Here is a 17,956-nt window from a genome sequence, read left to right as displayed (position 1 = left end):
GCACAAATCAACAAAACACACAGCAGGGCAATTGCAAGATGCAATTTGACCTGACAGGATGGACACAGCAGGGAACTGGGCTGTTGACAGGCAGAGCTGAGGAGCCTTCTGGGCAACAGTATGCAGAAAATTAATATGTCCTCTCAGCCTCACCCCAGTGCCCCAAATGTTAAGGCTGTGCACACAGACACTTGAGATGAACTATCAGGAAAATCTAATCTCCAGGATTGTGAAGGTAGCATGAGTGGCAGGGAAGATTGGAAGCGTACTCAGGGTATTTGTTCTAGGATCTCTCCTATCATCCGCAGCTCCCATGACCCTTCATACATCTTAATTAAACTGTCGATGGAGGATTAAGCATCTCTGGGATGGGGCTGCCAAGAAGCTCTGGGCTGTCATGGGGACAAGAAGCCAGCTTTTTCAGAGACTGGAGTAGAAGAATTCTTGTCTCACTATTCCCTCCTTCTGCCTTGTGGGGGTGGTATGTAACCTTATCTCCCCACCCACCAAACTCCTGGTGGGATAATTATCCAAGGTCAGAGTCACAGAGATGGAAAGGCTTATGCATGGGACATATCTTGGCAGCACTCTCCTTTTACAGGTAAAGAAACTGAGGCCCATGATGTGGCAATAAACTGTCCAATGTCATGCAGTTTGTTAGTGGCAGAGCCAAGAGTTCCTGATCTCCTGATTGCACACATTGTGCCTTTCCACTGCAACCAGCTGCCTCCCTCATTTTAGGCTTTATATCTTATTAGCTGAAAGACGTTGGGTAAGTAGCATAACCTTTCTGAGCCTCAGTGTTCTTCTTCTGAAAATGGTAATAATACTGTGCACTTCACAGTATTGCCATGGAGATTATATGAGAACACAGGCATAATCCAGTGCCTGGCACAAGAAGGCATTCTATAAGTAGTGCAACGACTACTAATAATTATGCCTTTTTTTCAGGTTTTACTTTAGGATAGGAATGCCTCATACCTGGCTTTCTTGGTACCAGTTTCCCTTCCTGTATACATGAGAGAGATTGATGTCAATCAAAGAATCCTTTCACACAAGCCCAGATGTGACCTCAGAATCTCTAGGCAACCACTACTGACCTGTCAAAGTAAGTACATGGACTACAACCAATTTGTCACCAATGTAGAAGGCCTGGGCACAGAACTTGTAGAATATGCACTGTCCTGGTTCCAGGTTCTTAACTTTGTGCTGTGGACAAGAGGCAGTAATATGTCAATTGACGTAGCGATTAACAAGGACTTTTGAAATTTTAAATCCCAGCTGTGCCTCTCTTTAGGTAGGGTATGACCATTTTCTTCTCTGGGCCTCAGTTTTCTCAACTATAAAATGGTACAGTTAGACTAGATGTGTCCACAAGCCCAGCTGTCATCCTGAGTGATCTTTTTAATAATGTTTGTCAGTTTAATGACAGCACCACATTAAGACCATGTGGTTCAGTGACAGGAATACTTGGATTGGAACAAGAAAACTCAGATTTGGTACCCACCCCTGACACTTGCATCAAAATAATTTCCCAAGTTTTAATTTCTTATCCGCAAAGTGGCTGCCACAAATACCTCTTCTGCCTGAGGTCACAGGTGAAACAAAAATGAAACCATAGATGCAAAAGTACTTTGAGGACTGGTGCATGTTGTCTATACTATAAGGATGAGAGCATTGTTAAGTGAATTAGATGGTTCCCTAACTGCATTAGCAGGGGTTGGGGCATAGGACAGGCTTTATGGACAAGTAGAAACAGGCACCTTCTTCACACTTTTGTTGCAGGCTAAAAACGTCAGGGAATTGTAATGAGATTGTAAGTGGCTTTTTTATTAACTGGCTAGGTGAGCTTAAGCAAGTAATGCCTCTCTCTAAAATGACAGGCTCTGACTAGGTGACCTCTAAGGCACCTTCTTGCTCTGATACATTGAAAATTGATGATTTTAGCCTTGGAGTTAGGATCAATGATGCTTAAGGCTTTGTTCCCTTTCCTGTCTGTCATACAGAATACAAAGCCCATGGTCAAGAACCTGCAGCACCTCCCACAGTGGTTTATTCGGGACCTGGAGTTTGCTCCGAGAAGTTGTAGTGAGATAACTAGGTGAGTCTGTACAGGAGCCCTTCTCTTTTGCCTGAGGCAATATGGCAGCCTGCTCTCTCTGCTCCTTCTGCTACTAATTAGCTGTGTGATCTTAGGTGATTACTTTTAATTTTCTGATCTATAAAATGGGGACCTATCCTAACTCTGAGCTATAAAATAGGGACAATCTCTAACTCATCTTTAATGAGAGGATTAAATGAGATAATTCGTGTAGGGTGTGCTTAGCACAGGACCTGGTTCATATGTAGGCGGTAGCAAATGTTTCTTATTATTCTTATTTGATCCATATATGGTAGTTCCATGTACTGTTTCTTCAACTCCTGGGATAAACATCCCTAAAGGCCAGGGAAACCACAGGTTTTCCTGCTTCTGGGCATCTGTCCAAGTTGTTCCTTTTGTCTAGGATGTACTTAGCCTACTCAGGTCTGGCCTGGTTTTGTGATATCTATAAATGTTTACACGTCTACCCTGTATGGCTTCAGTCTCTACCCATTCTTCAGAATGACTCCCAAATGTTTGCATTTCCTTGAAGTCCTAATGGTATATGGAACCTCCATTGATTGTTCCTTGTTTTGCCTCTAATTTTAGATACCCTATCTTTTTTAGTCTTGTTAAGCTCTGATATAGACATTGTTCTCCTCATTATATGGATGAATGGAAATGGTGTCACAGAGGCTAAGTGCACAGAACAAGTAAGGGATGGAGCCGGGTTCTGGGCCTCCATCTGCTGAGCTTGAAGGTTGTGCTCCTAAGCTCTCTGCTCCTTTGCTTCCGCTCACTGTCTCCTGCCAAAACACATCTCACTACCTCCACTCCCACTTCACATTTTCTCTCTCTCCTGGCACCATTTAATAGATCACTTTTTCCAGTTATTTTTTTCCCATATACTATCCTCTTATTCATCAAGTCAACAAACATTCACTGAGCTCCTTCTATGAGATAGGAGGGGACACAAAGAGCATCAGGTCCAGCTGTTGTCCGTAAGCTGTTCCTAATTGATTACTAACTAGAGTATAAGGTTTCCATGAGAACAGAGAGGAAATTGTATTTGATGTCTTTTGCAGCCCTCAGAGCATTAGCACTGACTGATATAGGCAAGGGATCTAAATCAATGCAGGAGCTTTGAAGCTTCTACAAATGTAGAAATGTAGATTTCTCAGGGGGGTGGTAGAAAGCTTAGAAATGTCCTGAGTTTCCCTGACTTACAGTCAGTTAAGCCCTTGCTCTGGCTGCCTGTTATCTCAGGCTATATAATGAGAAGGACATTTTAATGACAGTTGTGGTTCCCTTTTGTGAAAGTGCCTTGGGACAAAGGATGTCCCTACCCTGAAGAACTCCTTAGTAGATCCTGCTTCCAGCGTCCCATAGGCAATTTCTGTCTGCTTCGCTAGGTCCTCTGCACTCTCAATGGGAGACACCATCCTCTCCACGGTCAGGAAGGCGGCCAGATTGGCTGTATATGAGGAGATGATGATTAAGGTGAAGAACCACCAGACGCCACCAACGATGCGACCAGACAGGGACCTGCAGGCCAAAGGGAAGAGGCATCAGCAGCATGGACGTCAACTGTGGAAGGCTCTGGGGAGGGACTGAGCACTGGTCTGGGGCTTGGCAGCAGAGCGGTTAGGCCCTATTGCACCCTTCTCATCTGTCAGCAAGATGTGAGAATTCAAACGTTAGAGAGACTCCATATTTTGTTCCTTATTACGGACATGGACCTGTGGGGTTGCTGTCTTTCAGGGGTGATAAAGCCCACATGCACGTATTCACACTCCCTTTTACACATATATAACAGCAAGACACATGATGACAAAGACACAGATATGTCAACACTTGCCCACAAAAATCACAAATATGCATAAGCAATTACATACACAGCAAATATTTTGTGCAAACATGTATGAATGCAAATGCATTTATACACATGATGCAAACATTTGATCGGTTTAGACATGTTGTCAGACTGCCTTATTATTGCTCTCCTGGCTGGCAAAGGCCGCCAAAATAGTGGACTAGAAGGAAAGGAAGGAAGAATACATTGGAAATAGAATCAGAATAGTCATAGTCCAGCCATTGTGGGGAATGCCACCATTGGGTGCAGACACAATTCTTTCCCCCACTCACCCAAGGAAGATAATTTGGTTGAAATAAAAAGATAAAAAAAGGCAAATATGATAATCAATTATGAGGTGAGAAATGTATCTTTGAACTTTTTAGATTGCTATTCCCCTCTTTTATCTCCCAAACAATGAAGAGAAACATAACCAGCCGAGAGTTCCACTGTTATATCTCTGATCTGATAGGATACTTCCAAGTCCAGGGCTTCCCAAGATATTACAAGATGATTTGCATGTGACTTGTGATGATTTTATGTGGTGAGCAGTTAGGGCATCAAATCATAATGAATCCTATGGTGGTAAAGTTATTTGTATTTCATTTCTCTTTCCATCCTGTTCAATTTATCAAGGAATTGTTATTCTGGAGCCCCTGTACCTTTAAGCCCATTCTGACAAGTGCTCTGACAGCCTCAAGCTCAGAGCCTTCAATAGGTGACAGTATTTAATTGAAACCCTATATTTAACAATCAGAGAAATCACCAATGCAACCCATGAGTTTTACCAAGAAACCCAAGAGTCTACTGTGCCTTGGGACAGCAGTACACAGGCCTGTTGGCTTGCTCTGTTGTTCCACACTGCTTGCAAAACCCTTATCTGTGTTGACCTTGTATGTGTTATTCCTACATCCCTTGACACTTCACTTTACCTTGATTTCTTGGAGATCCCTTTTCACTCTAGGCAGATGGGATTCACTCCAAGAAATCCAACAAATATATGTCATTGCTTGCTATGTGGAAAAGAATGCTCCTAGGCGCTTCACATGGAGGGGAAAATAAGAGAGAGGAACACTTGTTGGAATGGATGAGACCAGGAGAGTGGAGCAAAGCTATGTCGCATGAGGAGCAGTTGCAGGAACAAGGAACACTTAACCTGATGAAGAGACTTGAAGAGACATGTTCACTGAAGAGTTGGCATGAGGCTTGTACTATGTGACCTGATTTAGGAGAACTTTGTAGAAGTTTCAGGAAAACAAATACTACTTAAATATGAGGAAGATATTTTTGATGGGTAGGGTGTGCAACATTGAGATGGCTATCCTGAGAGTGAGAGTGTTTCTCCATTTTTGAAGGTGTTCAAGTAGTGAACCATTTACAGAGATATACTTGGTGGTGACTCTTGGTCCCCCAGGACACAAAGTGCTGGGAATGCAACTCTAAGGAGGACAGAGAAGGGGTCAAGCTTCACATGGGGTTAGGGACCAGTTGCTTCCTTTTACACTTTTCCATTTATGAGATTGTGTGATTTAAAATAATAAGTAGGTAGACCAGGATATACGAATTCCATTAAGCGGTCAAGCAAGATAGATACAAAGAGGCAAAATCACTCCCCCAATGCCCCAGAACCAGTGCACAACAGGTCTGAAAATCATACCAGTCTTCACATAGAACTATCCCAGTGCTCTTTTCATCTTAGTAGGTGGCAGATACAAGTGTTGAGGTCATTCGAAGCTGCAGCAGCTTTCCCAACTCTGGATGACCACAATGGCCTCTAAACTGTACCTCTTTCCTTTTTATAATTTTATTTTGTTTTCAACTGACACATAAAAATTATAGATATTTATGGGGTGCAGTGTGATGTTTTGATATATGTATACATTATATAATGACCAATTCAGAGTAATTAGCATGTACATCACCTCAAACATTTATCATTTATTTGTGGTGAGAACATTCAAAATATTATCTTTGAGATATTTTGAAATATACATTATTGTTAAATATAGTCACCCTACCATGCAATAGAACACAAGAACTTATTCCTTCCATCTAACTGTGCCTTTGCAACTGTTCACAAATCTCCTCCCATCACCCCTCCTCCTCACTTCCCCAGCCTCTGGAACCACTGTTTTACTCTGTACTGCTATGAGATCAATTTTTTTAGATTCCACATGTAAGTGAGATCATGTGGTATTTGTCTTTATGTGCTTGGCTTATTTCACTTAATATAATGTATTCTAGGTCCATCCATGTTGTTGCAAATGACAGGATTTCATTCTTTTTTATGGCTGAATACTATTTCATTAAGTACATATCACTTTTTAAAAAATCTATTCATCTGTTGATGGGCACGTAAGTTGATTCTATATTTTGGTTACTATGAATAGTGCTGCAATAAACCTGAGAGTGCCAGATATCTCTTTGATGTACTGATTTAATTTCCTTTGTATATTTACTCAATGGTGTGATTGTTGGATCATATGGTAGTTTTATTTTTAATTTTTTGAGGAAGCTCCATAATGCTGTCCATGATGGCTGCACTATTTATATTCCCACCAGCGGCATATAAGAGTTCCCTTTCCTCACACCCTTGCTAGCATTTGTTATTTTTTGTCTACTTCTTAATAGCCATTCTAACAAGGGTGAGGTGATATCTCACTGTGGTTTTGATTTGTATTTCCCTGATGATTAGTGATGTGGAGCACTTTTTCATACACCCTGTTGGCCATCTGTATACTTATTTTTTGAGAAAAGTCTGTGCAGGTTTTTTGCCCATTTTTAATTAACTTATTTGCATTTTTGCTATTGAGTCCTTATATATTTTGAATATTAACCTCTTGTAAGATACATAGCTTGCAAATATTTTTACCCCATTCTGTAGCTTGTTTCTTCCCCTGTTGATTGCTTCTTTTGCTATGCTGAAGCTTTTTAGTTTGATGCAATCCATTTGTCTATTTTTGCTTTTGTTGTCTGGGATTTTGAGGTTCTGTTTAAAAAATCCTTGCCCAGACCACTATCATGAAACATTTCCCCTGTTTTCATCTAGTACTTTCATAGTTTTGAATCTTATATTTGTGTCTTTCATCCATTTTGAGGTGATTTTGGTACCTAGTGAGAGATAGGGATCTAGTCTAATTCTGCATGTAGATATCCAATTTTCCCAGCACCATTTATTGAAGAGACTATCCTTTCCCCAGTTCATGTTTGTGACACCTTTGTTGAAAATCAGTTGGCTGTAAATGTGTAGATTAATTTCTGGGTTGTCTATTTTGTTCCATTAGTCTGTGTGTTGTGTTTGTTTTAATGCCAGTACCATGCTGTTTTGGTTACTATAGCTTTGTAGACTATTTTGAAGTCAGGTAGTGTGGTGCTTCTAGCTTTGTTCTTTTTGTTCAAGATTGCCTTGGCTCTTCAGGGTCTTTTGTTGTTTCATACAAATTTTAGGATTATTTTTCTATTTTTGTGAAGAAGGTTGTTGACATTATGATAGGGATTGCATTGAATCTGTAGATTGCTTTCAGTAATATGGATATTTTAACAATATTAATTCTTTCAATTATGAATAATGGATATCTTTCCATTTGCTTGTGTCCTCTTAAATTTCTTTCATCAATGTTTTATAGTTTTTACCACAGAGATATTTTATCTCCTCGGTTAAATTTACTCCTAGATGTGTTTTTTGGAGTTATGTAAATGGAATTGCTTTCTTGATTTCTTTTTCAGGTAGTTTTCTGTTAGATTATAAAAATACTATTAATTTTGTATTTTGATTTTATACCCTGCAACTTTGTTGAATTTCTATTAGCTTTTTGGCAGAGTTTCTAGGGTTTTCTATAGAGAAGATCATGTCATCTGCAAACAGGGACAATCTGACTTCTTCTTTTTCAATTTGAATGTTCTTTATTTTTTTCTATTGCCTGATTGCTCAGGCTAGGACTTCCAGTACAACGTTGAATAGAAGTGGGGACAGTGGCCATCCTTGTCTATTTCCATATCTTAGGGGAAAAGCTTTCAACTTTTCCCTATTCAATATGATGTTAGCTGTGTTTTTCATATATGGCCTTTATTGTGTTGAGGTATTTTCTTTCTATACTTAATTTGTTGAGGATTTTCATTATAAAGGGTGCTGAATTTTAATAAATGCTTTTTCTGTATATATTGAAATGATCATATAATTTGTGTTCTTGATTCTGTTAATGGGATGTATCATGTTTATTGATTTGAATATATTAAACCATTATTGCATCCCTGGGCTGAATCTTACTTGATTATGGTGCATGATCTTTTTAATGTGCTGTTGAATTTGGTTTGCTAGTATTTTGTGGAGGATTATTGCATCTATGTTTATCAGGGATATTAGCCTGTAGTTTTCTTTTTTGTTGTTTCTGGTTTTGGGATTAGGGTAATTCTGGCTTCAAAGAATGAGTTTGGAACAATTTGCTCCCTTTCAATTTTTTTGGAATAGTTTGAGAAGAATTAAATTAGTTCTTCTTTAAATATTTGGTAGAATTTGGCAGTGAAGCCATCAGTCCTGGGTTTTCTATGATGGGAGACATTTTATTATTGATTCAATCTCATTGCTTGTTATTGGTCTTTTCAGGTTTTCTATTTCTTCTTAATTCAATTTTGGTAGGTTGCATGTGTCTAAGAACTTATTTTTTTTCTAGGTTTTACAATTTGTTGTGTATAGTTATCACAACCGTCTCTTATGATCCTTTATATTTCTGTGGTATCAATTTTAATGTCTCCTTTTTCATTTATAATTTTATTTATTTGAGTCATTTCTCTTTTTTTCTCAGTCTTGCTAAAGGTTCGTCAGTTTTATCTTTCTAAAAAGCAACTCTTTTTGAGATTTTGTGTTGTTTTTAGCCTCTATTTTATTTATTTCTGTTCTAGTCTTTATGATTTATTTCCTTCTGTAAATTTGAGATTTAGTTTGTTCTGGTTTTTTTTTGGTCTTTGAAATTCAATGCTAGGTTGTTAATATCTTTCTACTTTTTTGACATAGGTATTTATTTCTATAAACTTTCCTCTTGCTGTATCTCATAGGTTTTCATATGTCATGTTTTCATTTTCATTTGCCTCATGAAATTTTAAAACTTTAAAAAAATGTCCTCATTGATTCATTGGTTGTTCAGGAGCATGTTGTTTAATTTCTGTAATTCTGTATGGTTTCCAAAGTTCCTCTTATTATTGATTGATAGTTTTATTGCACTGTGGTTATAAAAGATACTTAACATAATTTTGATTTTTAAAAATTTGTTAATACTTGTTTTGTATTGTGATATATGTATGTGATATACTTGTTTTGTATGTGATATATACTGTAGACTGTTCTATGTTCTGTTGCAAAGAACGTATATCCTACAACTCTTGAATAGAATGTTCTATAAATGTATGTTAGGTCCATTTGGTCTAGAGTGCATCTAGAAACAACTAGTCTGGTGTTTCTTTGATTATCGTCTGTCTGGATGATCTGTCTACTGTGGAAAGTGTTGAAGTTTCTCCTATTATTTTATTGCAGAGTATAGTTCTCTTTAAGTCTATTAATACTTGCTTTACATATTTAACTGCTCTGATGCTGGTTGAATATATATTTATAATTATTATATTCTCTTGCTGTATTTGACTCCTTTACCATTATATAATTGCCTTCTTTGTCTTTTTTGTTATAATTATTTTCCTGGAAATTTATTTTTTCCTGATATAAGTGTGACTACTGCTGCTCCATTTTTTTGTTTTAATTTACATGGAATATCTTGTTCCCTCCTTTTTCTTTCAGACTATGTGTTCTCTTATAGGTGAAGTGACCCTCTTGTGAGTGGCATATAATTGGGTCTTATTTATTTTTATTATTCAGCCACGCTATGTCTTTTAATTGGATAATTTAAGCAATTACATTTCAGGTAATTCAGTCAGGGCTTACCACTGCCATTTTGTTACATGTTTTCTAGTTTTCAAAAAATGGATTCTTTATTCTGTTCTTTCTTACTGTTTTTCTTTGTGATTAAGAGATTTTCTCTAGTACTATGCTTTTATTTTCTGTTTAACTATTAGAAATCCTTGCTTTGTGGCTACCATGAGGCTTACAATAAACATTCAATAGCTCTATCTCTTAACATATTATTGTAGTTATTGTTATTTTTCATAGTTTCGTCTTTCAGTCTTTGTACTAATAATGTAAGTGGTTTACACACCATGATTATAATATTAGAATATTGTGAATGTCTGTATATTTGCTTTTACCAGTGAGTTTTATAACTTCAGATGTTTTATTGTTACACATAGTGTCCTTTTCTTCCTGTTTGAAAAACTCTAACATTTCTAGTAAGACTGTCTGATGGTGATGAATTTCTGGGTCTTTCATTTGTCCAGGAAAGTCTTTATGTCTCCTTCAATTCTGACAAATAGCTTTTCTGGGTACAGGCTTATTGGTTAGCAAGTTTTTATCTTTTCCTTCAGTACTCCTAATATATCACCAAGAGTACTTCCTCCTGGTCTGCAAAGTTTTTGCTGAGAAGTCTGTTGCCAGGTGTGTTGGAATTCTTACGTGTTATTTGCTTCTTTTCTCTTGCTGCTTTTAGAATTCTGTTTGTCCTTGACCTTTGAAAGTTTGATTACAACATGTCTGAGATAGTCTTATTTGGGTTGAATCTATTGGTGACTTTTGACCTTCCTCTACCTGGATAATTATATCTTTCTTTAGGTTTGGATAGGTCTCTGTTATTTCTTTGCATAAGCCATCTACCCTTTTGTGTTTTTCTTTTCCCTCTTGAACTTCAATGACCCAAATATTTGCTGTTTTGATGCCATTCCATAGATTCTATAAGCTTTCTTTGTTCTTTCATTCTTTTTCCCTATTTTCTCCTTTGACTGTATTTTCAAGGAGCCTGTTTTCAAGCTCAATGATTCCTTCTTCTGCTTTATTAACTTGTGCTGTTTATGCTTTCTATTGCATTAAAAAAAATTCATTCATTTGTATTTTTCAGTTCCAGATTTTTTTGTTATTGCAGTCTCTCTGTTAAATTGCTGAATTTTTTCTCTGTGTTTTCTTAAAATTCATTGAGCTTCCTTAACACAGCTATTTTGAATTACTTGTCCAACAGATCACATATTTCCATCTCTTTAGGGTCCCTCATTGGTGTCATGTTTTGTCCATTAGGTGAGGTCATACTTCCAAGATTGTTCTTAATGCTTATGGATGTATGTCAATCTCTTTACATTGAAGAATTAGATATTTATTCTAGTCTTTGCAATCTGGCTTTGTTTGTGCTCATCCTTCAGTTGGCCTGTCCAGAAATCTATGAAATCTAACCTGTTGTCAGAGTCTGTGACTGCTGCAGCTATTTCAGCACTAGAGGGTATCCTAATCTAGGGTTCTCTGTAAGTCTTGTGAAGGCTTAGAGGTTGGGATGGTACTCCAGCTTGGTTGGACCTAGAGAAGAGTCAAGGGGGGTACTGGAGCTGTATGGGAAAGATGGGTAGGAACCTGAGTTCAGACGCCTGTCTCACTGGTCCATACGGCTTTGTGTTTTTTGACAGATCCCTGCATAAGTGGGACAATTTCCTGGCTATAGTGAGAGGAGCTGTGGAACAGATGTTGGCAACCCTGCCCACAGTGTTCCAGACATGTGTGCCTCCCAGCAGGTTCCTGTATGGCCAGGGCAGTTCTCTTACTACAGTTTAAGTGGAACTAAAGCCAAGACTGGGCCCCCTCAGGATCCACTGTGGCACAGATGCTGGTGAGCTCACCCCAGTAGCCCAGATATGTGTACTTCCCAACCAATTTCCTGCATGGGTGGAGGAGTTTCCCAACTGTAGCAAGAGGGGTAAAAGCTGAGACTGGGCCCCCTCTGGATCTGCTGTGGGATGGAACCTTCTTGGCCATCACAGAGGTTCCTATGGACAGGCAATTCCTGGTCTGTGAGGTATGAGTGAGTTTCCCTCTGGGTCCTTGTGCAAGCTTTAATAAGCTGGGCCTGCAGCTGTAGGGGGCTGGAGCCAAACTGCCAGATAACTTTCAGATCCACTGGCAAGACCAGTGTCAGCAGGCAGACAAAACTTTCTGCAGAGGCACGAAGGTGCGTGATTTCTCCTGGACCCATTGACAGATGGTTTTGGTTGCAGGCTCAAAGCCAAATAGGGCTGAAGCCAAGCCCTTTGAGGAACAAAGTTGTTTACAGGTTTGAACCTAAGAGCATGCTCAAGTTTGCTACCTGGGTGCTGTTCTACACTCTTAAAACAGCCTTCTTAGGTCTTGGACTCTACCAGTGTTTTAAAACCTCCTACCTGAATCTCAAGGCTCCTGCAGAGAGACTTTTTTCCTGTGGATGGTTGCAGAAGTCTTATTGTTGTTAGGGGGATATGAGCAGGATATCTCCTATTCTGCCATCTTGTTTTATGTATTATTTTTTAGAGACAGTATCTCGCTATGTTGCCCGGGCTGGAGTGCAGTTGCTATTTACAGGCACGTCCCATGACTGATCAGCATCAGCGTTTTGACCTGCTCCAACTCCAATCTGGGCCAGTTCACCCCTCCTTAGGCAACCTCGTGGTCCCCTGCTCCTGGGACGTCACTATATTGATTCCAAACTTAGTGCGGACACCTGATTGGCAAAACATACTACAGCCCAGAACTCCTGTGCTCAAGCAATCCCCCTGCCTCAGCCTTCAAAGTAGCTAGGAGTATAGGCGTGTGCCACTGTGCCTGGCTCTGCCATCTTATTGATGTTACTTGAGAGTGAACTGGACTTCTTGCCTCCATCCAGTCCTCTATGCCCCTACTGCCCACTTGTACAAGGCTACCTGTACAAGGTAGCCAGAGTCATCTTTTGAAACATATTAATTGCACCATGTTGCTTTTCTGCTTAAAACTCACCAAAGCTTTTCTCTTAACACTTGGAATAAATTCAAACTCTGATGAGCCTTGAGGCCTTGTGTGGTCTGGCCCCTGGCTCACTCTCCAATGTCACCCAGCAATATACTTGCTGTACTCTGGTCATACTGCTGTTTGTTTGGAACCTCATATTCAAAAGGCTCCCATCCTTATCACATGCTGCTCTTTCCCTTGATCAATGCATCAGCCCCATTCATCCTTCAGACCTCATCCTAATCATTACATTTTTAGTATTCAGCCATAAGACTCAGAGCCTCATGTAGCTCTCATAGCAGCAGAACTATGGCATCTGTTTGCCTCTTCTATTGTCTTTTTTCTTCTACACCATAAGCTCCATGAAAGCAAAGGAATCTTTTAGTTCTTTGGTGTAGCATTGTATCTCCAGTGCTCAGCATGGAGCAGGCCCTCATTAGTAAATGAATGCATAAATAGTCTGTCTTATAACCCGGCATCTCCATGCACATTGGTTTTGGACAGTGGGAAGAATTGTCAGGCTCAGGAGAATCCAAAACTTCTTATGGTCCAAAGTGTCTGGAGTCATGGCATCAAACCAAGTATTCAGGATGGCTGCCTCCTTTTTTAACATCCCTAAACTGAAGAACCCAGCGAAGCTATCCCAAGTTCAGGATCATCTAGTGAAGCCCAAAGCCTTCCCACAAAAGTTCCACACACTTAAGACTCCTTCTTCCCTGTTATCTTTTAATTGACATTTTTCTGTTTTTTTTTTTTTTGTTGTTGTTGTTGTTTTTAGCAGCCTACCTTGAATGATAGTCCCTACATCCCCGCCTTCTTAATGATGATACCAAAGAAAGAGTTTGCTGCTTAATAGCCAGCAACTGTCATTTTTGGAATAACTGGAGAGCTAGGGGAAGAAGTTCAAAGTCTGACTTAATCCCAATGCTTCATTTGCATGTGATTCACACGATAGGAACTTGAGGGCAAGACAATCCTCCCTACCTTCAATTTGGAACTGGCTCAGGTGAAGCTGGGCCTCTATCCAGGAAAGTTACATTTTCCCAGCTCCATACTAAAGGCAGGGAGCTGGAATTATTAGAGGCCAGGGCTGGGAATGAGAGCCTTTGCTCTTTCACTGACCATCTCCACAACTTGGTGAGTCACCTGCCTAGCTGGGCCTCTGTCTTCCTGCTTTGTATAATAGATGAGACTTACCCTCCTTCACTGTGAGAAACCCAAACTTTCAAAACTAGAACGACTCTTAGTCCATTCCTTTCCTTTAACTGATACAAGCTGCTGGAATTAAAATGGTACAGGGGAAAGCACTTGGAAAAGTGCTGTTGAAACACAAAGCATTACTTTTTATGATGATGATTATCCTCCCAGGGAGCCACAGGGCAAAGCAGCACTTTTCTTGGCAGGGAAGAAACAGCTGTGATCTGAAGCCCTTGGAGGTCTGTCTGCGTAGTCACCTGAATTTTATTAGCCTTGCAACTTGGCATGGCTTTTCCCAAACCCCCCTAGGTATTTGAGGATTTTTTTTTTTTTTCTGCAGAATTGGCTATAACTTATGTGGCTTGTTGAATCTATTATCTTACTTCAACCTAATTTACAGCCCTGTAAAATGGATGGGAGAAATAGGAATATTCTGATCTTGGAGATAAGGGAACTGTAATTCAGAGACCTAAGATGACTAGCCCAGAGTCACACAGTAAGGCAATGACAGAGCTGGGACTAGAAACTGGGATTTCATATTTCTTATCCAGCACTTTAGCTACTGCAGGACACTACCTCCCTCACCTAATTCTGATTCATTTATGGGTGGGCATGGACTTCCTTAACTCATGACTCCTCTGTGATGTTGGATCTCAGCAGCACTGACTTCTTCAAAGCCCAGTGGAAACTTTGGTCAGCAGTCTGACCACCAATATCTGATAGAATTGGATTTTTATTCCATTGTTTTATTGTATTCCTGCTTGTATTTGTATTCCATTGTTGCATAACACAATGACACAAACACAGCAGCTTATAACAACATTCATGTATTATCTCACAGTTCTGTAGATTAGAGGTCTGTCTTAGGGTGGCTAGATTCTCTGCTCAGGGTCTCACTTGGCTGAAGCCAAGGCGTTAGCTGGAGCTGTGGTTCTTATCTCTTCCAAGCTCACTGGTTGTTGGCAGAATTCATCTCCTTGTGGTTATAGGATTGAGGTCACTGTTTCCTTGCTGGCTGTCATCTTCTAGAGGTTGCTGCATTTCTCATCACTTGACTTCCTCCATCTTTAAGCCCACAATAGGGTGTCAAATCCTTTTCATTTTTTGAATCTCTCTAACCTCCACTAGCTGGAGATGACTTCTTGCTTATTAAGAATTCACCTGATTGGGCCAGACCCACCTAGATAATCTCTGTGTCTTAAAGTGAACTGATTGAGATTTTAATTGCCTCTATAAAATCTCTTCATAGCATTACATAGATTAGTGTTTGGTTGAAGAACCAGGAGACAGGAATCTCTAGGATTGTGAGTACCATACTATTTATTCATTTACTTTGCAAGCATTTCCTATATGGCAGACACTGCTGGTCATTTGGGAGATAAAAGTGAATATGCCATGGTCTCTCTCTTCCATGGGCTCACAGTCTGATAGAGAAGATAGGAAGGCAGTGGAGCCTACTGATTAAAAAACATATAATTTAATGTTAGACACCATGGATTTTCTGCAAAGTGCTCAGCACAGTACTGTTAGCTCACAGTATATTTAACACTCTGCTAAGCCATCATCATCATCTTATGTAAATATCATAGACAATAATTATTCTACTATCTTAGTTATATGACAAGTAAGAAAGTAGCATGGAAGGAACACAGAAGGGCTTGCTAATTACTCTGCTAGCAGAGGTCAGGAAAATTTACCAGAAGAGGAGATATTGTGCTAGATTTTGAAGTAGGAGTGGGAGATCACCAAGCAGAACAGGTGCAGGGCTGGGAGAACGCCAGGAGATAGACATAAAACAGAAGAGGTGAGTAAGATTTCACCTCCTCTGTAAACTTCCCCAACTTTTGCCAGCATAGTTCTGAGCTACCCCTTCTGTATTCCCGTTAAACCACTATCATTCTTCCATTACAATATAATCACTCAGCTGTATTGATTTAAGATGTTACTATGATGATTGTTTATGGTATTTATTGATTAACAATGATGATGATGGGTGAAAAGTACTGCAGAGCCCACAGAAATGGGAAGGGGCAGGCTGACTGCCGAGATCCAAGTGATAGCATTAAGTGATCCACAGGAACAGAGGCTGTGGGAGAGGAAAGATGCTCAATGGACAGTTCACACCTTTTGGGTAAATGAATTCGGACATGGTCTGGGAGTAAGGTGCTGGAAGCAGGCTGTCTCTTTTTGCAAAGGATCTTTTTTCCTTTTGTTAACAAAATAGTATATGTATCGTTTAGGGCATAACTTGATGCTAATGGAAGATAGTAAGGATCTGATGGGACCATTCTCTGGGTTTCTGATAGTTAGGCATTTCTTGTTCTGGTTATTGATTAGGATTCATTGCAGGCCTTTAAATGTGTGCTTCTAATCTCACAGTTTAGATTTGTTGCTCTTAAACAGAGGCCAGCGAACTTTTTTAGTCAAATTCCAGGTAGTAAATATTTCAGGCTTGTGGGCCTTATGGTCTCTGTTGCACTACTCATCTTTGCTGTTGCAGAGTGAAAAGTAGCCATAGACAATATGTAAGCGCAAGTGCATGGCTGTGTTCCAGTAACACTTGAATGCCAAAACAGGCGGCAGGCTGGATTTGGCCTGGGGGCCATAGTTTGCTGACTCCTGCTCTCAATCTCTACTGCGAATATCAGAGACCTTTGATCTAAGCTAATATGCAACAGTAGTTGACATATTTTAAAAACCATCTATCCAGTTATTAGTTCTTCTGCACAAACACCCAGAAAACCTATTGCCATTATTTGTTTGAAAATTATTATTGTGTGATCCTTAGAGAGAAAGCAGAGGGCACTGTCATTGTTTGTCAAGAGAATGGGCTCAGGGTTCAGATGAAGCTGAAGGGTATCCTGCCTTGTTTCTTATTGGTTGTATGACTTTGGGCAAATCGCTACATCTCTTTGTGCTTACTTCTCCTTCCTTTTTTTTTTTTTTTTTTTTTTTTTTTTGACAGAGTCTCGCTCTTGTTGTCCAGGCTGGTGTGCAGTGTCGTGATCTTGGCCCACTGCAACCTCTGCCTCCCTGGCTCAAGTGATTCTCCTGCCTCAGCCACCCAAGTAGCTGGGATTACAGGTGTGTGCCACCACACCTAGCTAACTTTTTGTACTTTTAGTAGAGATGGGGTTTCATCATGTTGGCCAGGATGGTCTCGATCTCCTGACCTCGTGATCCAGCTGCCTCAGCCTCCCAAAGTGCTGGGATTACAGGCATAAGCCACCATGCCCGGCCTGTGCTTAGTTCTTTACAAAATGGAGTAATGGTTGTACTCATCTTACAGGTATTCTTAAGAATTAAAAAGAAAAATACTAATAAAGCAAGTAGCAAAGTGGCCAGCAGAGTTACTTTCTGCCCTTCAGGATGGAGGTATGCGCACAGTGTGAGGAGCAGCAACCTGGGTATAGGGGCAGGGGGAGCAGACACTAAGGCGGGGGGCCTTCAGGAAAGCAGACACTTGGGGCCTGTGTAGGGAGTGGAAAGTTATTAAGCAGCAATCAACTCTTGATCCCAGCAGCCTCTCCTCTAGGACATCTCTGACAAGGAGTTGGATATGGACATTCTTCTTTATTTCAAAAACATGTCCTGTCATCCCCAAGAGGAAGGGGACAGAAGGGACACCTCCTGTGTGCCTTCATTCAACTGAGCTCAAGAGGTCACTGAGTGCAACCTATTTCCCTTTGTCCTCTGCTTCAAATGGCTATTTATAAAAAGGAATGAAAACGGGCATAAAGGCATAGGCTCAGATGGCCTGTCTCTAAATTACTGGGAGAAAAAAGTCCATCTTGACTAATTACTGAGCTGAGCTGTGTTCAGAGAGAGGCTCACTTGATACTGGGCATCGAGGTTCCTAGACCAGGGTAATTAGCGCTGGCCAAATGCAACAATTCCACTGATGAGGCCACTTCATCCAAGATGCTGCGTCTGAGTGGCAAATCATCCCATTTGT

General features: G+C 40.0%; 1 protein-coding gene across 3 annotated transcripts in view; it reads right to left on the bottom strand.

The window, feature by feature from the left end:
• The window catches only part of GRIA1 (glutamate ionotropic receptor AMPA type subunit 1), a 321,128-nt gene that overhangs the window by 45,662 nt on the left and 257,510 nt on the right, over positions 1-17,956 (bottom strand). For all 3 annotated transcript variants that reach the window (XM_054488755.2, XM_054488754.2, XM_063665293.1), the window contains exon 12: positions 3,427-3,625. In XM_054488755.2, coding sequence (XP_054344730.1) covers positions 3,427-3,625 — 199 coding nt within the window. The remainder of the gene's footprint in view (positions 1-3,426; positions 3,626-17,956) is intronic.

This window comes from Pongo pygmaeus, chromosome 4 (genome assembly GCF_028885625.2).
Source record: "Pongo pygmaeus isolate AG05252 chromosome 4, NHGRI_mPonPyg2-v2.0_pri, whole genome shotgun sequence".
Lineage (NCBI taxonomy): Eukaryota > Metazoa > Chordata > Mammalia > Primates > Hominidae > Pongo > Pongo pygmaeus.
The sequence above is the reverse complement of the archived record's forward strand: the minus strand, read 5'-3'. Positions and strand labels throughout refer to the sequence as shown.